General features: G+C 42.7%; 2 protein-coding genes across 8 annotated transcripts in view; both read left to right on the top strand.

Annotated features, from left to right (window-relative positions):
* bbx (BBX high mobility group box domain containing) overlaps positions 1 to 13,840 on the top strand; it is a 36,298-nt gene extending 22,458 nt beyond the window's left edge. For 5 of the 7 annotated variants that reach the window (XM_074671921.1, XM_074671920.1, XM_074671919.1 and 2 more), the window contains 7 exons: positions 1,653 to 2,511; positions 2,595 to 2,727; positions 4,802 to 4,953; positions 5,099 to 5,188; positions 6,286 to 6,483; positions 6,670 to 6,868; positions 10,006 to 13,840. In XM_074671921.1, the coding sequence (XP_074528022.1) occupies positions 1,653 to 2,511; positions 2,595 to 2,727; positions 4,802 to 4,953; positions 5,099 to 5,188; positions 6,286 to 6,483; positions 6,670 to 6,868; positions 10,006 to 10,084 (1,710 nt within the window). In that variant the 3' untranslated portion in view covers positions 10,085 to 13,840. The remainder of the gene's footprint in view (positions 1 to 1,652; positions 2,512 to 2,594; positions 2,728 to 4,801; positions 4,954 to 5,098; positions 5,189 to 6,285; positions 6,484 to 6,669; positions 6,869 to 10,005) is intronic. The other 2 variants (XM_074671923.1, XM_074671924.1) reach the window with 2 other exon arrangements.
* Positions 13,841 to 16,020: 2,180 nt separating this feature from the next.
* On the top strand, positions 16,021 to 26,895 carry vps11 (VPS11 core subunit of CORVET and HOPS complexes). Its single transcript, XM_074672949.1, has 16 exons — positions 16,021 to 16,228; positions 16,506 to 16,650; positions 16,734 to 16,869; positions 16,965 to 17,128; positions 20,108 to 20,355; positions 21,892 to 22,093; positions 22,172 to 22,323; positions 22,668 to 22,854; positions 22,938 to 23,081; positions 24,559 to 24,756; positions 24,860 to 25,021; positions 25,129 to 25,262; positions 25,382 to 25,584; positions 25,674 to 25,845; positions 25,975 to 26,197; positions 26,349 to 26,895. Exons 1-16 carry the CDS (start codon positions 16,083 to 16,085, stop codon positions 26,511 to 26,513), a joined length of 2,781 nt encoding a protein of 926 aa, XP_074529050.1. The 5' UTR covers positions 16,021 to 16,082; the 3' UTR covers positions 26,514 to 26,895.
* The last annotated feature ends 208 nt before the right edge of the window (positions 26,896 to 27,103 follow it).

The raw sequence follows: 27,103 nt of genomic DNA, 5'->3' as shown, positions 1-27,103 counted from the left end.
AAATTCTCAATTTTGGAGAGAATTCTCCTGGAAACTTCAGATCAAATACTTGATAACTCCTATTATTCAATCAAAATTCATCAATAATATCACACCAGGATGCTGGCGCAACTGTGGTGAAAGAAAGGCCAACCACACTCATATCCTATACTCATGTCCGATTCTGGAAGAATATTGGTCCGCAGTTAAAGAGGAAATGGGAAAGATATTTAGATACGACATTTCCTTAGGCCTCCAAAACCTACTCTTGGGAACCCCCCCAAAGGTCCTCTCATTCAAATCTGACAAATATCTGTACAGAATCTTGAGAATAACAGCAATCAAACAGATAACGAAAAACTGGTTAAAACCAAACACACCACAAATAAGCAAATGGATTGAATCAATAAAAGAAATATATAACATGGAAAGAATTACACATAGTATAAGAAATCTCAGTGATGTATTCGAGTTGCGATGGAAGAAGATAAATGAACTAATGCAATTATAATAATACTTGAAAAACATGTGTTGAAATAGAGGGAAAAAAATATCTTGAAATATTAAAAAGAAGATGCATATTGCCAGTACTGTTCTGTTTGTTTTATCTTTTGTTACTTTTTTTTTCGGATTTTTTATTTTGTCCAGTCTTTTGTTTCTTTGTTTATCTGTTTAGTTTTGTTTTTGCTGAGGATTTACCTTAATTAGGAAGTTGAACTGGTGTGTAACTTGTACAAAAATCTTTTTTGTTTGGTGAACTCTCGTTTGCGTATGTACCCCAATACTTGTATTTTACAGGAAAGTATAATTGTACTCGTCAGCTTTAATGCCAAGGTTGTTTAGATCAACATAATAAAAAGTATTAAAAAAAACAGATCCTCCTCACAGCATCTTTAAGGAATAAAACAAGAATAGAACGAGAGTTTTTAAGAAGGTCAAAAACTATTTCAAAGCAAATAAATCCAACTCGAAAATATTAGATTCAATTTCAGATTAGACTTTTCAATACAATAGTTCAAATTCAGTTTCAAATTCAGCACAAATGTCAGCCAATATTTTGGATTTAAGTGTCCTCTGAAAAACAGCTGAGCTGATATGAAGCTGAATAAAGCAGAAGCTCTTTTTGCCATGCTGAAGCTCAAATAAAATAAAACATCTGGGTTGACTATTTAATTTAAAGGCACTTGAATTAGTTGAATAACTTTGTACTGATATATCTGCTCTAAGGTGTGTGTTACAGTGCTCCTCAGTGTTTTTTGTTATTAGCTGATTGCAATTGCCTGACATCTTCAGTGAATACCAGAAACTTCTTTAAGATTGTCAGTGTCCTAAAGCAGTGTTTCCCAATCCTGGTCCTGGGGACCCCTGCCTTACATGTTTTTTTATGTTCCTGACTCCAACACACCTGATTCAAATGATCAGCTCGTCATCAAGCTCTGCTGGAGCCTAATAACGAGCCATTCATTTGAATCAGGTGTGCTGGAGTGGGGTAACATCTAAAACATGCAGGGCAGGGGTCCCCAGGACCAGGATTGGGAAACACTGTTTTAAAGGACTGTTGGTGACTGAGGCCCAGAGTTCCTCAGCCTGCTCAATGTCCAAGTTTTAGTTTTACATTGTTTGGAGTGTTCCCTGCTGTTGTTCATGGATCTCTCCCTGCTGTTTGTGGCCAGATGTGTTTGGCGTCAGAAGCTGGAAAGATAGACGTGGTGGTGTGTGAACCTGAGAACAGCTCCTCCTCAGCCTCCCTGCAGCAACCTGCTGTCAAAGCAGAGATCAAGGAGGAGACGCTGGCAGCAGGAGACACAGAGGACTGTCCTCCTCCCTCACACACTCCAGCCCCCTCACCTCTGCTCTCCTCTTCTACCTCCACTGATGACGTCACCCCACAACCCAGCAGCCAAAACGCACGTGTCAAAAACAAGAGCAAGAAAAAACAGGCGCTCAAGTCAAACGAGGAGGAGGAGTTTCCCTGCTCAGCAAACAAGTACATGAAGAAGTGTGAGCATGCGGGAGCACCCGTGGACTCTGTCTTCAGCACCATTGAGGCCGTGGCTAAAGGAGCCTGGAAGGAGAGTGAGGAGAAGCCCAAGAAGAAGATCCAGAGCAGTCCGAACGGAGGGAACTCTGGTGTTCCGAGAAAGAAGAGCAAACCCAAAGTCAAGACCTCCATCAAAGACAAAGAGGAGGTGGAGGAGGACCAGGGGCGCTGCTGGCAGCTCAGCTCCTCTGAGGCGGAGCCGAAGGAGGCAGTGACTGACATCAGCACCAAGGCTGAGGCAGAGGAGACCAGCATTGGAAGCACAGAGTTCCAGGCCAGCATGGCAGAGAGCCCCCACTCCCCCGACAGCCTCTCACCTGCTAAACTCAAAGAGGAGGACAAGGGGAAGGAGAGGTCCAGTGAGGGGACCTGTGAGTCCAGCACAGAGAACCGTGGCTCCAGGAAGTCTGAGCGGAGCTGCAAAGGGGCCCTTTATAAAACTCTGGTTTCTGAGGGGATGCTGACGTCACTGAGAGCCAACATCGACCGAGGTATCTCTCAGATCCACAGAAGACCACAGAGAGACTTAGCGCTGATCTGTCCCTGATTGTCTGAGCTCTGCTTGTGTCCACAGGTAAAAGAGGAGCTTTCCGGGCCTCAGATCACGATGCAAACTGGAGCGATGACAGCTGGACAGTTTCTCAAACGGGACCTAATAACCCCAAGAAGCTGAAAAAGTCCAAGTCCAAAGATGAGTCCTCACAGGGGTAGGAGACTTTCTATTCTCTCTTTATAAACCTGTGACAAGCACATGCTCTGATGTTTCTAATGACACAGCTCACAGTGGAGATTAAACATGAAAAAGAAAAGTTCTGTATATTGATATAAACCTACTCCCTACATTTTTCTTTATTCTGTGATCTAAACACTGAGGGTTAAAACAAATAGATTTACAGGTTATGCTGGCTGCACCCAACTATTAGGTTAAGGTACTTTTCAACTGCTGGAACTTTTCATGGGAACCAAAGACTTTTCTGGTGGCTATGTGATTTTTGACTGCAGGAATTATAGTCTAAATGTAGTTCTGGGGTACTAAATTTACCCCTGAGAACAGCCCTGCTTGAGGGGTAGTACATTATAGGGGTCTAGGAACTTTCAGGGGCAGGGCCTACCAGCTGAACATCTCTGATTGGTGGAGCAGCCATAGTGTTTTTGTTTCCCCCTCCCTCCGTCCACAATAAAATGTCCCATAGCTGTGATGGACTTGGTTTAGTACTTCCTAATCAATGGTCTTCTTTGAGCTTGAAGGTGTGAATGTGTCTGTGTCAGCTCCGGTTGTTCCAGTTTAAAGAACGACTCTGTAAACTGGAGAGATGTGAAAAAATAAAGATACAGTAATCAATATATCTCAAAATTTTTACCTGTGATAAAATATCAATCAACTCTTAATATTGATGTTTTCGTTAAAATAAAAATTCTAATTTTAGCCAAATTGGGAGTGCAATATGTCTTCTGCACCTCCAATGCAGTAGATGGTGCTAAAGAGCTACTCTGCTGTATATTTCCCATAAACTGTATCATAAATTTAAATCTCAAAGTACATTGTGATGTGGGTTTTGATGCTGTAAACATCAATGTTTTCTCTCTTTTCTTGAGTCAGTTGCTTTAAAATCATTTTAAGTTTATTTTTTTACAGTGTAGTACACTGATAAAACAATAATCACAGTCATGTTTCGCACAGAATTGAACATTTTTTTTGAGTATCATTGGTTACACCAAGTAACATGTAGCAGTTTCACCGTCTGACCATATCTTCACCCAATAATTTTTTTGCAAAACTAGTTTAATGTCACAGTAGATTAACTTGATGCACTTTATGTTTCAAGTTGTGTTGATGTGAAACAGTGCGTCTGACTTTCATTATTTCAAATAAAATCAAATAAAAAAGTTGATTTAATCAAATAGTTAAAGTTGTGATATCAAGATATAATCATATCCTGATGCAAAGCGTATTGTCAAGTTCTTGCCAATATTCACTCCTTGTAAACCTTCAGCTCAACGTGTCAGTGGATATCCCCTTTACAACAGCTGCTCAAACACAGAAGAAGTCCTTGGGAATGAGTCTTAGTTTAGCTTTGGTTTAAAAAAAAGTAAAATATTCTCATCAGTTAAGCATTTAATGATGATCTAAAACTGTTTAGAAGCATCCTGCTGAAAGTCGTCACCCATAAGGGTCACTTTTTGAGCCAAAACACCAGTCCATCTCTGCCGTCTTGTTACTTCAGACAGCTGGCGTTTATTTTTGGGATCAAATTTTTATCACCATTTTCAAAGACAGGTAACTTGTTGCATTAATAACTCGTTAATATGAGCCAAGGCATATCACAAACTAGAATAACACAAATTAAATTAGCAAAAGTTGCATTAGAATGATACTAAAGTCATAAAATTACAAAATTTTGTAGAACACATTGATGCATCTTTCCCTGGAGAAAGTATTTTTCAGTAGCTTCATGTGTCCTCTACACTGAGAGCTCTATAACAACTACATGAAGGTAGATAGTCATCCACTGAGATTTTGGAAGGAGAAATGGTGATTTCCACCATGGAGCCAGTGATTGTTTTGCTGCCATTAGGCCAACGAGTAGCGAACAGTTTTTAGAGGATGATATATTTAACATAGATCCGTTCAGGAGCATAACAGTGGAGGTGCATCACACCTCATGATCCTAGAATTTTGTCAGCACAGACCTGACCAATTCATTAACCTCTGAAACTTTTCTACACCCTTTGTTTTTAATGCTTAAGTGGACTAAACCTGGTTTGATCTTCTCCTGTCAGCCTGGGGAAACTGGAGGAGGAGTTTGAGAGGAAGTTTAACAGCCTTCCTCAGTACAGCCCCATGACATTCGACAAGAAGGGGACGACTGTCACAAAGAAGAAGAAGAGCGACGGCTCAGCTGTCCAAGAGGAAGTCTCCAAAGCTGTCAAAGGTAGACAGAATAAAAACCCAGTGATGTCCTCTCATCTCATCACTGTCAGCATGTTCTCCACTCTGCTGTTCAGGACCAGTTCTCCTCCATAATACAGCATTCCCATGCTCTTTTTCTTTTTCCTTTTCTTTCTTTGCTTTATCAGGGTCATCTCCATCTCAGAAAAAGACTTCATTCCACAAGATTGTTAGGAAGCACAAACACAAAAAGGAGAAACCAGATGCAGTGGACAAAGGTGAAAAAGAACCTTGATTTCTGTGCACATTAAAGTGGGAACAGCATGTATAAGCTCATCCAGATACTCTGTGTACCACCTCTGATGTCTCGTCTCTGCTTCTGAAGTAACTGAAGTCTGGATTTAACAGAAAGGATCCTTAGATGGAGCAAAAACAGATTTAAGATTGATGTTTGAAAATGTGCTAGAAATATGCTCGCCTGCTGAAAAGATGTTTATCATGTGTAATGTGATTTAATATCATAACTATCTGTGATTTATGTCCTTCTCTGACAAAGCTAGGGAAAAAAATGGACTCCTCAAATGCAAATCTTTAAGGGGTTGATTCCAAAAAGCTGCTTCACATTAGAAAGATGTTGGTGCTGATCAGTTTACCCCTCAGCACCAATGAATTTTGACACTTAAATGTTAAGATTAAAAACCTTAGATATAGGAGTTTATATGTCATAGTTGAGTGCTGCCATGTTTTAATCCAGTTTAGATTACTCCTCTCCCTCAAAACAGAACTTCATCTAAACCTCTGAAACTCTGACTGAAATCTAAGCTAGAGTTTTATCTTATTCTTGGACTTTGGTCTCCAAAGTCTCAAATTCAAAATGTTTTAAGACAAAAATATGAAAAAAAAAAACTGCCAATGGAATAGAGGGAATGACTTGTTGAGTTTTATGAGACAGAAATAATGTCTTGATCAAAGAAACTTCACATGTACATTTTCTTACCTCGACACAATTCATTCATAGTTTTTACAATAAAGCATTTGAATGTAAATTTTTACTTCTTATCTTTCCCCTGTGCGTGTGAGTTTCATGAAAGTAGTTCCAGTTAAATCTGAAACTTTGGCCCATCAAACTGTCACCATGTGTCAGGCTAATGCTTTAAAAGTGTTCAGTAAAAACAATTTAGAAGATATTCCTAAAGAAACAAAGATGAAAAGAGCACATCAGATAATTTTTCCCAAAGGATTAGTTTATGAAAGGTTTTCTTTAAATTCACACTCATTGGGTTCACTTAAAATGATTCTGAATCAATGTGATGGTCACGACCCCCTCTGTGCAAGGCTCCTGGTTCTGACTTCCTCTCTGACCTTTCTCCCCCAGCAGTGGTACAGAGTGACTCCAGCCTGCTGGATTCAGTTTCCAAAGCCAAATCATGTGCCCCCGTTGCCACAATGTGCCCAGACATGCAGGGCCACGCTAGTATGGAGATGCTAGTTGGTAGCCAGAAGAGGAAGGCCAGGAAGACCAAGATCACACACTTGGTGCGCACAGCTGATGGCAGCGTGTCTCCAGTCGAGGGTGAGACACTTCATATCTCAAAAATGTTAGGGTAATAGCAATAAACGCAGGTTACAGGCTGTGTTCCAGCACAGCTGATGCTAGCTTTTTGTTTTCTTCAACTTATTTATGTGTCAAAGATCCAAAAAGGAAATCTGTAAAGTTGATTCACATTCTGTTCCTGTTTTATGTTCTCGGCTTTCACAGAGGAGAAAAACAGGGACCTGACCCAGGAACAGGATTTGAAGCCATTACCCCAACAGAATTTATGCAATGAAGATGGGTGCTACAGTAATCCCAGGGTGGAGGAGGAGGAGGAGGAGAGCAGCCCGGCACCTCAAGAACTACCTGCTTTCTTCAGCCTGGCAGCCCTCGCTGAGGTCGCAGCCATGGAGAACGTTCACAGGTGGGGAGATCGTTTCAGCGGCAGTTTTACAACTTTATCCAGCATCATTCAGCTCATGACAATAACAGAGGGAAGCTCAGGCTGTGTTGTAGTTCTGGAGTCTGTTTCACAAAACAGGTTTGGTGAAAACTCAGAATATGTTAACCCTGAGATAAGGGAAACTCTGGGTTTTCCATTTCAGAAAGGGAGGTTAATCAAACCTGAGAAAGAGGGGAAACTCAAGCCTGTTTCACAAAGAGGTGTAGCTCAACCTCGGAGTCTGTTACTCTGGAAACTGAGTCTGTGAACCGAACCTGGTCAGGAGCAGGTTTTTCTCACTGAACCTCAAGTTTCCCCCTGTCTCTGTCTCTTTCAGAGCCACACACACCATTTGATCTCCTCATTCATTCAGTCAGTCAGTCAGCAGGCCACTTTTGCCTCATTCTGCCTTCATTTAAAAAAAAAATCCGAGTCAGTATATTAGCAGTAAACCAGGCACAGTAGGTGGTTACTGACTTTTTTCCATAACTTGGCATATGACATGGCATGTCCTCTTGTTCACGATCCTGTGGATGACGGTGCAGCATTACTGAGCAGAGGATTAAATATTCGTCAGGAGATTGTTATCAGACAAAGCAGAGATGTTCCAGCATTCCCAGACAGTCGTCTTTTTGAGCGGTACAGTTTTCATTTCACAGATCATCATCTACATACACGACACAATCGGTCTTTACATTTGCAACAGTCCCAGCAGATACTGTGGATTCCAGCAGATACTGTGTGTTGCACTGCGCGTTTCTGCAAATGGAAGTTTTTTGGTTCAGTGTCAGAGATGCTGGTCACTTGAGAAAGGCAGGTTTACTCAGGGCAGTCAGAAAAGTGTGCCCCACCCTGAAACAGCTTTTAGAATAGAATAAAAATAGAGAATAGAAAATACTTTATTTATCCCTGAGGGGAAATTCAGGAGTCACAGCAGCAATCAAGAAAACAAAAGTAAGAAAGTGTATAGAAAGTGCAAAAATGTCCATAAGAAAATAGATGATGACAGCCCGTCCACCACTCTCCAGCCCAGCCAGTCTCCACCTCCACAGGGTCCAGGACTGAGCCTCCACAGCAGTCTGTTCAGTCTCTGTCTCCTGGATCCTGTCTGCTCACAGCAGGCGAAGCTCCTCCAATGTGGGGCCAGCGTCCGATGTCAGCTCCATCAGCCACGTCCGTGAACAGCAGGATACCACTCTGCCCTCCGACAGCCCCTCTGCCGCTGGGCTAGCATCTATCTCCATCCCACCAGAGATAGATCCCACGTTCCCAACAACGATGGATGGAAGGACAGGTCCACGTCGTCACCTCCCAGCTCACACCGAGAACCAGCACGTCGTCCTCACCTCCTCCTCTTCAGCTCGAGGGAAATCATCAAGCCCTACTCTAGTTAGCATTGACATGCTACAGGCTGCTAACAGCTAATTTCACATGTAAACAATGCAGCCATGGATACATGTAGGATCTCCAGACAAACACAGGAGAAAAGTAGTAAAAATATCACTGACGCCACAAAAAGTTTGGTGTCCATGACCAACAATGAACCATACAAAGTGATGATCCACTCCAAATACAAAGATTATGAAAAAGAGACGAAAAAAATCACAAGAAACGGACAGACGAGAGAGCTACTGCAACAGGCAGCTACTTGAGCAGCGCCTAGCAACGAAAAAAAAAAGAATCTGAAGAAATCTGTTAAATCAATTTTAAATAGTATTCTGCTGATGATGTGCTGCGACCTCAGACCTCGGTTTTCATATTTCATCCTAAGCTGCTGCCAAGTGGGATCGCACCTAAGTTAAAAAAAATGAAAAGGCTTCCCTTCAAGACATTCAAACTCCCCTGTACTATTATTGTGATTGCAAAGAACTACGTTAAAAATGATGCAGTAACCAGAGCAGCAATGTTTTCCTCTCTTTTGCAGCTGCAGTAGTTTCTCCTCTTCTTGAAAACATGTTTAAACTCCGTGTATGAGCGCATTAAGATCTCTCAAAGATTATCTTCTAGTGTGAGCGGTTGACAGATGAATCTTTAGCCCCACGATCGTCTAACAGACTCGTCGGAGCCGCCCTGATAATTTTCAAACATGTTTGATATTTATCTGGATGATTACAACATTCATTCTCACTGAGGATGACAGACTATTAGAAAGAGCCCCAGAGACTGGACGACAACAAACGCAGGCTCAAAGTGCAACTGAAAGGCTCCGGGTCAGCTGACTGCGCGCTCCACTGGCCCACTCGAGCCAGTTCAATAATGCCTTTAAAAATAACACATAACCACGCCATTTTCATACAGTAGTAAACTGTTGCTTTATCAGTGATCTGTGTGAGATCATGCCATTATTGGCTGATACAGCAACAGTTTCACCTCTGTCCCTCTGCATGCACGTAATGGATGAAAGGCACCGCTGCAGACAGCTCCGCTTCTCTCTCCTCCTGTCCCACCAGTGCGCTAAAAACCTCAGATCAAACAACTGAGCACATGTGGTGCATCACTTTCTGGTCGGATAATCTTGGTGAAATCCTTTAGTGTGTGCTGGTCAGTATTTTCATATCTTGTTGTTAGAGCGTGCTTAAGATTTAAGAGAAGATGATCTGTGAAGATTCTCTTTATGTGTGAGATACAACCTGATTTCAGAATCTTTTAAGATTTTTAAAATCCTGTAGTGTGAGCCAGGCTTTAGCTGCAGGTGTCCAGTTGTTCTGGAAATGGAAACTCTGAGTTTCATGTCTTAAAATAGATCAACTCAGGGTTCAGGATCAGACTCAGAGTTTTTTTAAACCTGCTTTGTGAAACAGACCTGTTCTCCAAAAATAATCCAGAACTACTCTTATTTGACCTTCAAAACCCAGAGCACTGGATGTAAAAACTTGACCATGGCTGAAGATTGAAAAGTTTCAGTTCAGACTGAAGGGAAAAGAGAAACTGGATGTTTAAACATATCTTGAGTGTTTCTTTTCACCTTGAGTGTTTTTTTTAATCGTGTGTGTGTGTGTGTGTGTGTGTGTGTGTGTGTGTGTGTGTGTGTGTGTGTGTGTGTGTGTGTGTGTGTGTGTGTGTGTGTGTGTGTGTGTGTGTGTGTGTGTGTGTGTGTGTGTGTGTGTGTTGTGTTTCAGAGGCCAGAGAGGCTTGGCTGAGAGTAAGAAGAAAGAGCTGGGACAGACTCCAGTCCTCATTTCTTGCGCCGATCAGTGAAAATCTGCTGCTTTTTGAAGAAGCCACAACACGGACACTGGAAGTGGATTTTTCCCTGGTGGTAGGCCTGCAGAGACCTGAAGGGAGACTTGATCTGGAAGTGTGGACGGACTCCAGCTTCTTTACTTGAGCTCGGGTTCATGTTGGAGAAAGAGCCCCTCTCCTCCATGCTCCTCGCTATCTCAGTGTTTCCCTGAAGCCTTCCACCAGTCGGAGGAAGGATGCCTTCTCTGAACTCCTCCCTCCCCCCTTTAGATGCTCTGTTAGGGCCTGTGGAAGAACCAGACTGTCCCCCCAGTGCATGGCTTCCCTCGTAGACATGGATGTCATGGGTTTGTTGTACCCTGTTTTAAGGTCAAATCCTGCAATTTAAAGATAGCATTTTAGATAAACACAACACAGCATTGGTTTTATAGACAAACACGGCTTTCTGTTACCTTTTTACCTCACACACACGCCTACTGAAGAGTCCCCTCCTCCTCTCCTCCTCTTCCTCCTCTGCTAGAATACCTCTGTGTTTGAACAGCTCTGTCCTCCCAGCTTCAACCCAAAACGACTTTAACCAGGGTAAACATCACCACGGACACACTTCAGATCTCAACCTGCTGACGCTGTGGCCCTTTGGTACACTGACGGCTGTTCTTAAACTACTTTGAATCATGGATGATGAGTCTTTGTGTTAATGCTACTGTTGGACCGTGTGTGGTAGCCATAACTAATAATAACAATGATCCTGTTGGACTGAGGGTGAGAGGAGTCCTGCACAGACGCTGACATGGAGCTGGCTGTAGGTGCGAGGGTCTGTTTGTTATCTGTAACGTCTCCGTCAGGCTCACAGACGGTAACAGCAGGGTGAGTGAAAGTGATCCAAATCTAGCCTTAACCCTGCCCCCCCGAAGACCTGCCCCCTTTCCACACCCACACAAACTCTCCTCCTGTTCCTGACGTGTCACAGTCCTGATCTGATGTTTTGAAGGTGAAATGCAGTTTTTTTTGTCAATACTTGATCTTTTTGCAGTTTGCGTAGCAGTTAGGAAAGTAACTGTGCGTGTGTGTGTGTGACTCATTTACTGGAACAGCTGTTTCTCTTTGTTTATATTATACAAACTGCACTAATTTGTAGCCCTTGTTGCTCTCTGAAAGGTGATGACATGCTTTGTCTCCAGCGCTCATGTCGCTCTTCAAACAGAGCCCTCATGTCGTGTCTTTAGAGTCCTCAGGACCTGGCTAAAGCCAGCGGCGTAGAGAGACGTGTGACAATCTGAAATAATGAATTATCTGGTGAAATCATGTCTCATAAAATGAGAAACGGATCAGACAAGGCTGTTCTTTGGAGACAGAGCATTAGAAAGTGATTCCCTGTTTGTTTATTGGCCTTTTGAGATTTTATTGCCAAGTAATGGTCTACTCAGAGGTCCCCTTCAATCATTGTCATATTTAGGAGTGTTATTCTTCTTTTTTTGGTCTATTTATGTCGATGTGCGGTCCGTATCATTCCATTTCCACGCCTGTCTGGGCCATACTTCTGTTTACAGTCCATCAGCTGACGTAGTGAAGAAATGAAAGAGTGGAAGTCCAGCTGCCGGTTTTTGTCTTCCTAAGGGTTGATGGAACCTGGAGGAGCATCCACTAAGTGCTACACTTACTCTCTAGCAATACCCCTCTGCTCCCCTGCAGCCTCTGTTTCTCTGTGTAGACCAATACTTTACCGTGAACCACATTTTTAACTCCAGATCTTCCTTTTCTTTGTTTTTTCAAAGTGTGTGCTTTTACGACGCTCGTTAATCTGAACTGTTTTAGCTCGTTTGAACCTCAGTGTTTTATGATTTCTGGATCCAGAATGTGGCGGAGGGATCGGGCTCCTGGATGAGTGCATGTTTCTAAGCACACAGGGCACTGAGATCCATGCAGCGTCTGCACACCGGAGCCTGTCTCTGCACCTCTGGAGGAGTGTGTCTGACTGTGACTACTTCACCTTTTTTTGACGAGATGTGTTCAGAGTATTTTGACTCTTCCTGACAGGGCAGACTAAAAGAAATGGGTCTTAGAGAACTTGTGTTTCTTATTATAGTATTTTCCTAAATCGAGGCTTTGTTACCTAGTAATGATGCTTTGCTTATGTAAGCCCTCATGTGCAAACAGTAGATGTGCAAAAAAATATATATCTATGATTCTTCTCTAAATTTCTCTTAAAATCTAACACACGGATTAAACAACAGGATGCTTTAAGATAGTCCTGATTATAAAAATAAAAATGATGATAGTGAAATATATTTTTTCAGATAAGAGAGAAAGTTACATCACGGTTCTTCCACTGGTGGACATCAGTGTCACTCTTTGTAAAGACAAAGAAATTGTCTTCCCCCACATAGAGATATATTTGCTCATAGTTCGTGAGTTTATTGACTTTTGCCAAAGAAAAGGGAAAGTTATATTTAAACAAACCTGTTTTTTTTTTCTCTGCAGGAACAAAAGCATAACAGTTGCACTGCATTTTTCTAGGTGTGTAAATCTTCAGGTAACTCTATCAGCACAATTCATCCTGTGTATCTCTAGGACTCCCTCGCTGTTTGAAAGTGCAACAAAAAGGGCGCCGCTTGATGCCTCTGTTAAGAAACAGTATTTGCACCTTATTACCCAAACCAAAAGAAACATGGTATTTGAAGAAAAACTTTAATTTTTACCCTCTCTATGGAAATTATGCATTTTAACTATTATATTTACAAGAGATGAGTCAATAAGAAACCCAAACAGCCATAATAATGTCATTTCTCCACGCCCTCACTTTTCTATCTAGAAATGCTTCTATAAAGTTTAAATTCCTATATTAGTTACCGAGATGACTATAATACCCTGTTGTGCTAGTACTGTCTTTCTGAATGTAATCATTTTGTACCTGTATTTTTCTAATTCAGTCTTGATTGTACTGTATGTATGCTATGACGATGATGATGATGATGATGATGTACTGTTCCTTTGGTGCGTAGTCTGTTTCAAAGTAACAAGAGAGCTGCTGCGCCGCAACCTTGGTGTAAATCTGTGGAGATTTGAAGTCCAGATGACTTACTGTACCTTCTGAGCATTCACCAGACTGATCACTGAGAGAGCGTTGCTGTTGAAACTGTAGGAAAACAGCCTTTCCTGGTCTGCTACTTCTCTCTGTCTCCTGATGGTAAAAGTCTGTTCAGGACAGTTTATAAAACAGGGACACTCCTGCAATCAGAGCGATTGAATGCTTGAGTTTCAACTTATTTATTACTGTTCCTTTTTATAGGTTTAGCTAAATAACAAGACAATAAAATATACAACTGAATATGCATCCATTTATACATGAACGTGTATAAGAGTATCTACCCTTTACTGGAATGTAGATTATTGCTTTCTGTGAACGATGTTATCGGCAGACGTCTCTTTCCTCTGATAGTTTGTGTTTAATTTATGTCTCTAGTAATCACCATGACTGCTATGTTTTATGATTGTTGCAGCCCACTTATTAAACGCAGCCTTGCCTTATTGGAGCCCCTGCTTAGTGAGGGATCCCTCAGTCACCTGTTTGCCCTCTGTATCCTACATCCCCTTTTCCTCACACACACACACACACACACATACACACACACACAAACACGCACACACACACACACATATACACACACACAACTCTTATGTCATAACACTGTTTGCTGATGCAAATATTATTCCTTTTACAATTTCTGCTGACGCAACTATTACTTCTTAAACACCTATTAAAACAGTATCTATTCCATCTGTGTGAAAAGGTTGTTGTTTCTGCTTATTTATTTCACTTGCACCAATCCTCTCTGTGAACACTTGGGTCATCATCTCCTCTCTTGGATTTTCTTCTTATTTTTGTTAAAAAAGAACAACTCTATCAGTAGCTAAAGATGATTAAAATAGAATCTTAAAATGATGTCACACAATGATGGGGGGCAGGGTCAGTCCAATATGAGCTCCACATGCAGTCAGAGCATCTCCTCCTGAGCTGATAGTTGAAGTCTAACCAACAGCAGAGCATTCATGTGACAAAAATACAGAATTAGGTTAAACTCCTGAGTATTTGAGTTTCCTTTTTGTTTTTAATCTGGCCTTTGTTGACGCTCCCTACATCAAGTCACAGCCTGCTGTGAGTTTAAAGTAAGAGGTTTTTTTTGTGAAACAGTATATTTGAGAATTAATGGATAATAACAATAATTCTACTTTAGGATAAAACATTTTGATTAAAAAGGTTGTGGATTAACCATTACAGAAACAATAAATCATTTGGTAATCAGCAATATTTAGGGCAGAGGCAAACACCTTACACGTGGTGGTACGCTATTATATTTGTTAAGCACTTTACGTTAATGATCCAAATGGGACCTGCCAAACCTTTATAACGAGGGCCGAACAGGATACTTTAGTTAAACTAGTAACATGCTCAGAAAATTACTGTAAAGACAGAAGACTGCAGTGGAAGTCTACGAAACGGGGTAAGTTGAGCCTGTGGGTAAATTGACCCACCCCCTGTCTCTGGGAAACGGTACGAATCAGTAGTCTCATGACTCTGTATTGAGTTAGCCCACCTCATTTCAAGCTCTCCGTGGTAAACAGTAACAAAAGTTGAAGTGTTAAGTAACTTTTATTCTCCAAAAATCATTTTTTGCACGTCGAAGTAAATTTTTAACATATCACAAATAATGAATCTAAACTCAAAATAATTGTAACTATATTTAAAAATATCAATTAAATGTGTTGCTGAACTATCAATGTATAAAACCATGTGAATCGTGTAGCTAGGTATTAGCCTGAATTGCTAGGCTAGGTTGTTTTTAACAAAGTGGTGGCTGTGGGGTAAAGTGAGCCAAATTGTTTGGGTAAATTGACCCAGTGATTTAACTTACCCCACAATGAGGCACTAAAGTGTCAGAGGTAAAACATGTTACGTAATACATAATGATTTTTTATTTTATTTTATTTTATTTTATTTTTTTTTGAATATTTGTAACAATGTAGACAAGCTAGAATGTCGAGGAAATACAGCAGGAAGACAAACTGGGGCTCAACACCCCCCTGAGGAGATGCAGAGAGCAGCAACCAAAGTCCAGGGTGGAAAATCCATAAGAAAAGAGGCCTCAGAGAGAAATTTTGACAGGTCAACCCTACGCAGATTCCCAAAAAAGAAAGAGGGAGGGGGAGGGACAGTGGCAGGCTACACAGGGACAGCAAACACAAAGAGGGTCTTCACAGAGGAGATGGAGGAAGACCTTACAAAGCATGTGAAAAAACTGGCTGACCAGTTCCATGGCCTCACAGCAAAGAAATCCCGTGATCTAGCCTATGAAATGGCAGAAAAAAATATCCCTGTCCCCGAGAGCTGGAAAGCTAACCATTCATCAGGTAGTGCAGAAGAGATCACAATTCAACTCAGGTAAACAGTTGGTCTTTATCTAAACAGATTCTTAATACTGTGCCTATTCTTTTAGGTCGAGATCGGTTCATCAACTTCAAGCCACCAAAAAAGTCAAACGGTCAACTTACCCCCATGTGGTACAATTTACCCTTTGAGGTGTAGCAATTTACCCCTCAGCTGGGGCAAGTTGAGCCACAAAGACCATTTTTCTATACAGGTTATATTTCCATGACCAATCATTATGGATGTGTTCTAATTATTTCCATTGATGTGAGACATCAATGGAATATATATATATATATTTATATATTTATATATATATATATATATATATATATATATATATATATATATATATATATATATATATATATATATATATATATATATATATTCATTATTTAACCTTAACGGGCTTCCATACTTTGGTCATGAGGAAAGAATACTGGATGAATTACATATAATCGGTATTTCTGCTCTGATTAAACTTTTCAGGATAAAAACACCCTCATTGTTTTCTGACGTTGTCCAGTTGGTGTCAGGTCACGTGACTGTGGTGTCACCTGACTTGGCGCAGCTAAAGCTAACAAAATGGCAGCGTTCTTGCAGTGGAGGAAATTCGTCTTCTTCGATAAAGACACGGTGAAGCACCCCGTGGATAATGGAAAAAACTTTACTCTTCCGAGCGGGATAACTGCGTGTGACTCCGGCCGAGGCCACATCGTCCTGGGAGATATCCTTCAACGGCTCCTGCTAGCATTAAGCTAGCTCTACTGCTAGCCACAGCTCTGTTATCAGGAAATGTAGTGATTTCCCCTACTGTCTGTTGCTTTGAAAAACAAATAGAGATATTTTCTTCACATGGTACTGTTTTTATCTATCTGCCTTCTCTAACCTCGCTGTATTGTCATCTCTGACCCGAAAGACAGAGCTCTCAGTGATTAGCAAACAGCATGCTCCCTTCATCTCTCATGGCTCAACAAATCTGTCCTTAACTTCCATGATCTCACATATGGATGGAAAGATCTCCACTCTGACCCGCTCCCTGCAGCTGACATCTTTCCAGGCCTACAAGCTGAGAGTGACACACCTGTACCAGCTGAAGCAGCACAGCATCCTGGTGTCTGTGGGGCAGGATGAACACGGAATAAACCCCCTGGTAAGTAGACATAGAAGCTCACAACAGGTATGTAGATGGTTTTAATGCTGTACAGGTTAACACGCTCTCTTCTCACGTCTCAGGTGAAGGTGTGGAACCTGGACAAGAGAGACAGTGGAAATCCCCTCTGCACTAGAATATTTCCAGCTATTCCTGGGAACAAGCCCACAGAGGTATCCTGCCTCAGTGTACATGAAAACTTGAACTTCATGGCCATTGGTAAGACACCAAGAGGAGCCCTGGTTATCCCTGTAATGCTGACTAAGAATCATTTTCTCTTCCTAAATTAAATTGAATGTTGTGTTTCTTAACAGGCTTCACAGATGGCAGTGTGGTCCTGACCAAAGGTGACATCACACGAGACCGGCACAGTAAAACTCTGACTCTGCACGAGGGAACCAGTCCAGTCACTGGGCTCGCTTTCCGCCAAATGGCAAAGGTCACACATTTATTTGTGGCCACTCTGGAGAAAGTGTTTGTAAGTAGAAAAACCCTCCTTGTAGTACTGACATTAATTGATGTGGGCAGATAAACAGCCTCAACAGACAAGACAAACATGCCTGTGGTGACAGCTCTGAGATCTCTTTATAGCCACCAAACTTCATTTAACACCATATTGTTTTATCCCCAGGAGAGGCTTTAATGTGGTAGCTTACTGCATCATTTTAAAGGGGACGTATCATGCTGATGCCTGATTTAAAACTTACATATAATATAATAACTATGTAGACCTTCATTCTGAAGAAGACTGTACTGTGCTCCAGTAGTGCACCACAAAAAGGGTGTGTGTTTTGCTATTCTGCTATTTTGTCCTTCTGGTACCCCTGTAGTAGCTTAAAGGGGACATATCATGCTGATCCCTGATTTAATACTTACTTATAATATAATAAATTTGAAAACAAGACCTTTCACCCCCTGAATTTTCAAAAAATGAGATATTGTATTTTTTCTGATATCCTAGAATGAGATTTGATGCCTCTGAAAATAGGTCATTGCCAGTTGGCCGCGAGATTTCGACCTGCGTGATGACAAGAGGATCCTTTCTTTTTATTGGAGTAATCTGATAAAGCAGCTCCTCCTCTGTGATGTCAGTTAGTCACACAACCACCACCGAGGGATACACCCACCAAGAGCCGAGTATAAATACAGCTCCCTAGCAGCTCTGGCTAACTTAACTGAGTGCTAGATGCAGGGACTGTGATACACCCACCAAGAGCCGAGTATCCCCCCTCAGATGCTGGATGCAGGGACTCTGCTCTGCTGAGCAGCTCGGCTTTACATGGTGAATTAGCAGTTAAAACACTGTAGTTTTAGCAGACGTCGTAATACGTGTGAGACTGTGATATTTGCGCTTGTTCTGACATGCACTGTGAACCTGGACCACAATAATGCTGCGGTAATAACATAGTGACGAACTGACGGTAGAGGCGATCTTTAGACTACACTTTCAGCATGATGGATAAAACAGACAGAGAAAAGTGAAGGAGCAGGATGGAGCCCTGTTATAGAAATAGTTTATTGGTGAAGTCTGCCTATATTTCCACGTATAAACTATACATGTTACAGTACCGGTTTGACTCACCACACTGAAGCGTGCTGAGATGATCTGTGTCCAGGTGGATTTTCTTCCTCCTGAGCTGCAGAACCGGGTCTGACTCGGGGTCCAATACAAAAGGACGTATCCTACACTCTGCCATTTTATTAGCGCTATCAATGCCTTACGGTGAAGTTTTGGCAAACAGCAAACTCGCTCGGTCTGCCTCATCCAATATGGCGATTTTGTAAATACTGCCATGCTGCAAAAACCGCCCCCTGGCTCTACCCCCTCCGCCCCTCTGATAGAACTGACCAATCAGAGCACAAAGGGCTGTGACGTTGCGAGGTTACTGGAGGTCATTCTGGAAACGGAGCGTTTCAACGAGATCTTCAGAATGGACTAAAATGAGGATATTGAGAACGCTATTGTGGGGCGATGAAGGAACTAAATGACTTGCACTGAGGGCAGAAATGCTTTACAGGCATCCTAGTCTGGCATAGTGAAAAGGAGAAACAAGCATGATATGTCCCCTTTTAAGGTACATTACATATTTTTGCCAATAAAGTTTGGTGGCTTTGAGGAGAGCAGTAAACAGTATCTTACACCTATTCATAAAGTTTTATCTCCATATCTTTTATCTCCATGGATTAAATATATACAAATATCCCCCTGGTGGGATGCAAAGGTATTGCAAGTGGGCCACCAAATCATTTCCAAAATAGTATGATTTTTGTGAGTGGGTAGGGGGGTGTAATTATTAAAAAAATGAAATTTTAACTAAAATGTTAAAACTCAGTTACGCTTCAAATCAGAAGTGCTCTGAGAGCGCATTATTGGAGGTGGGCCGAGAAACTTTTTGACTCAAAAGTGGGCCCTGAGTTGGAAAAGGTTGGGAATCACTGTGTTGGATATTCATACTTATGCAGAAATACCCAGCAGTTTGGCTGATCAGCTGAGTCCAATGTAAACTCAGGATCAATAACAGCAACAGCAGAGAAAGTGAAATGATTGTGTGTCTAGTGTCAAAAACAGCCCACATCACTCCCCAGAGAGCACACAGCTCATAGAAACCACCTGATACAAGTCTGACAGGTACAGTCCAGAAACAGAGAGTAAAATGATAGAAGAAGAAAGAATAATGAAGAGCAACTGTAAAATAAAGAATACACAAAATATTTGAGTATGGTAATAAAGTGGCAGCCAAGCAATCAGAGTAGTCAGGGTCAGTTTCTGTTTTATTGCTGATCACAGTGATGTAAAGCAACATAAATTAGTAAAACTTACAGCTCTCGCGTCTGTAGCTTGGTCACGGACAGTTGGTACAGATCCATGCTTCAGCTTCAGGTTCTTGGAGAATCCTGCTTTGTACTGGCCCTCGTTGAGAAAGCGGTCTGAAGTGAAATGGTGAGCACACACATACAATATTTTAGGAGTTGTTGTGGGTGCATCTCCATCAAAAATAAAATGAATACACTGTGTCTTCAAAACCTTAGATGATGGAGTTAAAAAAGACTTCAGTGCTCTTTTGTGCAGCCAACAACTGAGCAACCGCTGTGCTTTGCTCGTAACTTCCCCATATTTATCTTACCGAAGCAGCCGAGCAGCCAAGGTGAAAAACGCGATGCACAGAAGTGGCAGTACAAGGGGCGGGCCTGGAGGAGTTACTTTTTCAGGATCATGACGTCATGCAGGGCACATCTCATGTTTGAGTACACATGTTCCGATACCAAACTTTGTCTGGAGCAAGCGAGAGAAGGAGACAATAGAATTTTCTCATTATGCGGGTGTTTGTAGACAGGCCGGGGACGCATATTACTGTTACAAAACCAGTCTAAAGTGAATTTTGCATAATATGGGAACTTTAATGTTTGTGTTCCTGTGACTTTCTTTTTGAGCTCTTGTCTCTCTGTCTCTGCACAGTGTTACACCCTCTCCATTAAAGAGTACCCTAAAGTGGAGCTGGACACACACGGCTGTGCTCTGCGCTGCTCCTCCCTGGCAGATCCCTCCCAGGACTCTCAGTTCATCGTGGCAGGTGATGAATGTGTGTACCTGTACCAGCCCGATGAACGAGGACCCTGCTTCGCCTTTGATGGACACAAGCTGTTGGCTCACTGGCACCGGGGGTATCTGTTTCTACTCATCAGGGACACCAAGTCCCCAAGCAAGTAAGGGTCTCACTTCACCCACCTGGAGACACATCTCTGGGTCGGCATGGAGCCATGTTTAGATCTAAACAGGTCAGGTGAACACAGACACAGGCAGTCTACTGGGGCAATTTTGTGATTGATGCTCCGGGCACATTCTCGCACAAAGATGTTACAGAAACATCATTCCATCTATTCCACATGATGGGATTCAAGGAGTAGCAGCTCTTCCTCTTGAGGCACTCACCCCCCAGAACAAAAGAGGCTTGAGAAAATGTTTTTGACCGTTTCTTCTTTTTTTGTAACTTCAGTTCAGTTTTTGTCATTCAAATAAACAAAAAAAGGCAGATAAACGTATATAACCGTGAGTAACATACAGTATATATTTTTAAAATTTCTGATGAGTCATCTCTTTATTATGTGACAGTTTGTTTTGATTCAGGCCCAGTATGAATACAGCAGACACATCAAAACAGTGCTAATGTTAGCTCTCTCTAGTACCTCACTCTCAGCCTTATATCCAGCTGTAAAAGCTACAACGGCCAATGTTTTTAGTAAGATTTGAAAAAGTAATCAGATTACTGATTAGTCCTCTAAGGGTGTACTCACTCCTAGATTGTTTGGAGCAGTTGTTCCAAAACATTGAGCAGCCCCCCGAAACCCCCGTTCGTTTGGGAATATGTGAGCACAGCAATCGCGCTCCGGTGCGGGACAAAACAAGCAGGTTGAAATTGCTCGGCCGCTTCCATTCGAGCCCTGTGGCAGTTCCTTTACAGTGAGAACACAAACTCCCCAGCAACCAGCAAAACTGACCCATAACTGTGGCTCACACTGTAGTGATGGGGGTAGTGATGAGCTCGGTTGACAACTGTACAGTCAAAACAGTAGAAGAAGGAGGAGTAAAACAATCACCCACAGCAACAGAAGAAGAGAAGACTGAAGAACTGAGGAAAATGAGTCATGGGCTCACATGGAGCAGTGAAGAAACAAAGTGCCTACAACTACATATGTTGATCATATAGCGCACACTGGTACATGATCCAAACAAACGCTTTGACGCTAACTAGCCACATGTTGTTGATTCTCCATGGCTGTTCTTCCCTGTGGAAAGCAAATAAGAACATGAATGAATGAAGACAAGAAAACTTCCCAACTCCCGGTTATGATTTCTGAACAATGAGAGAAAAAATCAACCGCAATTGCCTTTAACATAAAAAATGGTTTTGCCAATACTTACTTAGTGGAAGTGCATTTTTAACAGTAACATCACCAATGTATCCCCTGACATTTTCCATTGAACTCAAAAACTATTTCCTGAAAAATAAGAAAATTAGTAACACAGTATTTGTGGCTTGAATAAGTAAATCTGATCACTGGTTTTATAAATAGTAATGTGGTAGATGACTTGTCACTTAAAAAGAGAGGTCACATTAGAGTACCAGAGCATCACTGACAATGTCAGCAGTCAGACCGTTGAAGTGGAGCCTCAGAATGGTACAGATGATACCATCACAGTGACCGTGTCCACTCCTGACAGGCGTGTGTTTCTTTCCTCAGGACGGAGTTTGGCAGCAGGGGGAGCTCTCCATCAGACAAACAGCTTCTCACCGTCTACGACCTGGACAACAAGTTCATCGCCTACAGCGCCGCTTTTGATGACGTCATTGACGTGGTGGCAGAGTGGGGCTCCTTCTACATCCTGACCAGAGACGGGAGCATGTGTGTCCTCCAGGAGAAAGACACGCAGACCAAACTGGAAGTGGGTCCAGACCAGCTGATGACTGTGTGTTGTTTTCATATTGACAGCAGGGATGTGACCTCTTTGTGTGTCTCTCAGATGCTGTTTAAGAAGAACCTGTTTGTGATGGCCATAAACCTGGCCAAGAGCCAGCACCTGGACAATGACGGCCTGTCGGAGATCTTCAGACAGTACGGTGATCACCTGTATCTGAAGGGAGACCATGATGGAGCCATCCAGCAGTACATTCGGTAATGACATCACTGTTAGACTCCTGGGCTGACTATGCTGTGAGATCACTGTGTCACATCTATGTGCCTGTGTTAACCCCTTCATTAGTGTCCGAACAAAGATGGGCTCTTAAAGATGAAAATTTAAGAGATGCTAATTCTCCCTTTGAAACCACAAACATCACTGCACCACATCAGTCCTTTTGTCCCTGAATATGCAGGAGCAGAGATATGTTAAAAAACAGGGCCACAAGGATTTTCTCGGCCTTGTTGGTCTGTTTGTTTTTTTAATAGTCTTATAAACCTTTGTTTTTAAGATCTTTAGGTTTGATTTGATCCCTGCTAAAGCATCCATGTTCCTGCAGCACTATCGGGAAACTGGAGCCATCGTACGTCATCAGGAAGTTCCTTGATGCACAGAGGATCCACAACCTGACGGCGTACCTGCAGGCCCTTCACAGACAGTCCCTGGCCAACGCAGACCACACTACACTGCTGCTGAACTGTTACACCAAGCTGAAGGACAGCTCCAAGCTGGAGGAGTTCATTAAGGTGACTGAACGCTGCCAGCATGTCACTCTTAACCACAGCGTGTCATGGCATCATTTTGATCCTGATTCATGTTTTTATAACAGAGCAGTGAGGGTGAGGTCCACTTTGATGTTGAGATCGCCATCAAGGTTCTCCGGCAGGCTGGATACCACAGCCACGCTGTGTTCTTAGCTGAGAAACACACACACCATGAGTGGTACCTGAAGATCCAGCTGGAAGACCTGAAGGTAAAAACATAAAACTTTAGTTTAAAATATATTTCATCTGTCAAAGGCTGATCAGCTGATCATCTAAAGGAGGCTCGCAGGTTTTTAATGTTCTTTAAGAGATTGAGATTTAGTGTTTTTGAAAGGGAGCATCACTGATCATGACAGAGTCACAGAACAAAAACAGACAGATGGAGCAGGGCCAGGGATCAGGGCTAGAATGTGCTGTGGTGTCAGAGTCATGAGCCGTGGCAGTTTGGACGCTTGCTAGTTCTTTGTGGGTTTCAAAGTATAATACAAGGTGTGCTTTCTGTCACCAGATGTCTCTGGATATGAAAGGTAGGCCCAGGTACACATCCACATACAGACGATAATACAGTCACTATGTTTACATTCATGCAGCAGTCCAACTAAGGTCATAGTTCATTCATAAAGCCACAGCCAGTCATGTCTGCGTAAACTTGCAGAAAAGAGAATCAGACTTCTGGCTGAGAACGCCTCACTCCTCTTCAATAGGCTTAGAAAAACGTATTTGTGTCGTTATATTCAAATTCAGAACACTCTGAGAAATGTATTCCTTTAATGGTGATGATTATGGCTTACAGTCAATGAAACCTCAAGTTCAGTGAATGAAAATCTTGCATAGTTCCAATAAAATTGTTTTTAATGCAGAAATGTCCTGAAAATGTGCTCATTAATATGCACCCAGTGCTTGGCTTGGTCTCCTTTTCCATGAAGTCCTGCATCAGTGTGGTGTGTCATGGAGGAGATCAGCCTGTAGCTCTGCTGAGGGGTTACTGATGCTCAGGTTTTTTTTGTCAGCAGCCTCATCTGTGTTTTTGGGTCTAGTGTCTCTCTTCCTCCTCTATCAGCACTTCATATTATCAGGGTCACTGAAGCAGCTTTTGGTTCTTTTGGTGCTGTGGGCAGGAGCCAAGTCACACTGGAAAATGAAACCACCCTCTCCATAGAGCTTTTCAGCAGATGAAGCATAAAGAGCTCTGATTACCCCACTTTCAAGCAGAGAGCAGGGACTAATCAGTGAAATCAGCTGGTGGAGTTTTTGGTTGGAAAGAAAACCTGCAGCCTCTTGGCCCTCCATGGCACGAGTTTCACATCCCTGATGTAGAGGATGAACAGGAGGGGGCAGAGAACTGATCCTTGGGGGATGCCATGTGTTGTTGGGGTTTGCAGTTATTGATGTAGATGTATTGTTTTGTGTTGGTATGTTGGCTGCTCTTGGGTGCGATACACTGCAAACATGAATCTTATGAAGCACAGCCCATGACATCTAACGCAGCAAACTCGAGTTGCTGTTGAAATGTGGAGCATTGGTACATTTAAAACATATCTCAGCTCTTTTCCTCCATTTTTCTCCTTAGAAAGTAGAAAAAAAGTCTTCATATATGAACAGACGCCAGTCTCACAGACAGGAAGTTATGACATAAACAGCCAGATAAGGCCAACAGGGTTACTCATGTCATGTCTCTAAATCCAGAACTACCAGGAGGGCCTGCGTTACATTGGACGTCTGCCCTTTGAGCAAGCCGAGAGCAACATGAAGCGTTACGGTAAGACGCTGATGCATCATGTTCCTGAAGGTACCACGCTGCTCCTCAAGGGTCTGTGTACCAACTACCAGCCGAGTGGAGACGCCACTGAAAGAGACGGTGTGGAGGCCGGTCGCTTTGACAAGGTCAGCCTGCACTGCTGCTGCTCTCTAACCGCAAACGTGTTAGCCTGCTCCTTCACAGCCCTGATTTAAAATTTGTCTTCTTATAAATCTGTTCTCATCTCAGGCAAACTCTGAGGAATTCATCCCAATCTTTGCCAACAACCCTCGGGAGTTAAAAGCCTTCTTGGAGCACATGATTGAAGTCGACCCTCGCTCCCCTCAGGGTGTGTATGACACACTGCTGGAGCTCCGGCTGCAGGACTGGGCACATGAACAAGACCCTGAGGTAGGTCCAGAACGGACTGACCAGCCATGGACCGTTAGCAATAGATTTCATCACTGTGGAAAAGAGGAATGGAAAACTATTATTTAAACTTGTCGTGTGTTTGGCAGAGAAAAAATGTCCTTCAAGGCGAGGCGGTGTCACTGCTGAGGAGTGACAACACAGTGTTTGACAAAGCTCTGGTCCTCTGCCAGATGCACAACTTCAAAGAAGGCATCCTCTACCTGTACGAGAAAGGCAAACTGTGAGTGACACACACCAAACCTGGAGCAGGCTCCCAAGCCCTATAAAGATTCCTTCAGCTCATTTTAGTTTCACTTAGACCACTTCACATAAATTGTTTATGATTGTTTCTGTGTGCAGATATCAGCAGATCATGCACTACCACATGCAGAATGAGGAGTACGGCAAAGTGGTGGAAGCCTGCAAGCGCTTTGGGGATCAGGAAGGATGTCTTTGGGAGCAGGCGCTCGGCTACTTTGCGCGAAAAGAAGAAGACTGCAAAGCCTACATCAGCGAGGTCCTCCACCACATCGACCAGAACAACCTCATGCCTCCATTACTGGGTGAGCTGAAGCTGAAGGTTAAGTCTCTGCTGCTGAGCTTTGAAAGTCTGCTCACAGATACATGATGTGTTTTTACTGGTCTGTTGCAGTGGTGCAGACGCTGGCACACAACTCGACTGCCACTCTGTCCGTCATCAAAGACTACCTCATCAACAAGCTGCAGAGGGAGAGTCAGCAGATAGAAGACGACGAACGCAAGATCCGTCAGTACCGAGAGGAAACGGCTCACCTCCGCTCAGAGATACAGGAGCTCAAAACCAGGTGGGTCCAGGACCAAAGGCCTCCCACACAAACTCTTTCCATGATCTGCCCAGGTGGTGGCACAGGGGCGTGGATATGAGGCAGATAAGCTCATGTAAATATTGTTTTTCTGTTTTTATATCTCCACAGTGCCAAAATCTTCCAGAAGACAAAGTGTAACATGTGCAACAGCCCCCTGGAGCTGCCCTCGGTTCACTTCCTGTGCAGCCACTCCTTTCATCAGCACTGCTTTGAGAGCTACGCAGAGAGTGAGGCCGAATGCCCCACCTGCACCCCAGAGAACCGCAAAGTCATGGACATGCTGCGAGCTCAGGACCAGAAACGAGACCTGCACGACCACTTTAACAGACAGGTAGGCAGGACAATCCCAGCCAACACCGTGTCCAAATGGTCCATATATATTCTTCTTTTGATGATTTCTTGTTTTTTTAATCACTGACTGCTTAAACTGAAGATCTCTGGAGTTACTGCTGGTTCACATGTTTTGTGTCTCTGGTTTTCAGTTACGCAGCTCTAATGATGGCTTCTCCGTGGTGGCGGACTACTTTGGCCGAGGAGTATTTAACAAATTGACTCTAGTTACTGACCCACCAGGAACCAAAACTGTTGGCAGCCTGGAAGTCAACCTGCAGAGGGATCTCCTCATCCACACCAAGAGAAACTGCTAGAACCTGTCAGAGCTTGTGACTGTACTCCTGGGTCTCACTTCATGTCCAGCTTAAGAGTAGAGCGAAGTCTTCACAGCAGGATGTTCTGCACATGATGCCACATGTTTGTAACTGTGCATGTAGCTGCCGCCTTTTACTTCCTCTGACGGGCTTTTAGCATTACTCAGCTCCCACTCTCAGCTATTATCACAGGTTAGTGTTTAACTCTATAAATGTTCTGATGTTTAAACATGCTCTGCCCTGAAATCTTGCAGGATTAAACCTGTGAGGGTTTGCCTTGGTGAGTTTGCTTGGACTCACAACGTCAACTTGCACTTATGAAAAATCTGTCATTAATGAAATGTGATGATGAACGTGTGAATAAAGTCATTACCTATATGTCCTTCATGGAGCTCTGAGTCTGGCCTTTGTGGGTTTTGCTTTTTTATAATGAGACACTTTAGCTGTCTTGAAAAAAAAAAAAGGTTGGGTACTTAGATCCTGAGACCTCACCCGAGCACAGTTAGCGTAGCAGTCATGTACCCCATGCAAAGGGCAAGGTTTTGATAGTTTTGGATTTGTCATTATAGTTCAGTTTTAGTTAGTTTTGA

The sequence above is a fragment of the Halichoeres trimaculatus genome, unplaced genomic scaffold, assembly GCF_033239565.1.
Source record: "Halichoeres trimaculatus isolate MK-OKI-2021-1 unplaced genomic scaffold, fHalTri1.1 fHalTri1_scaffold_6, whole genome shotgun sequence".
Lineage (NCBI taxonomy): Eukaryota > Metazoa > Chordata > Actinopteri > Labriformes > Labridae > Halichoeres > Halichoeres trimaculatus.
This window is presented reverse-complemented; position numbering and strand designations above follow the sequence as displayed.

Bases quoted from the DNA above. Each gene is read 5' to 3' on its own strand.
- vps11 (XM_074672949.1), top strand. From the start codon at position 16,083: ATGGCAGCGTTCTTGCAGTGGAGGAAATTCGTCTTCTTCGATAAAGAC. The intron at 16,870-16,964 runs GTAAGACACCAA...GTTTCTTAACAG, and splicing joins CTTGAACTTCATGGCCATTG to GCTTCACAGATGGCAGTGTG. The intron at 17,129-20,107 runs GTAAGTAGAAAA...GTCTCTGCACAG, and splicing joins CCACTCTGGAGAAAGTGTTT to TGTTACACCCTCTCCATTAA.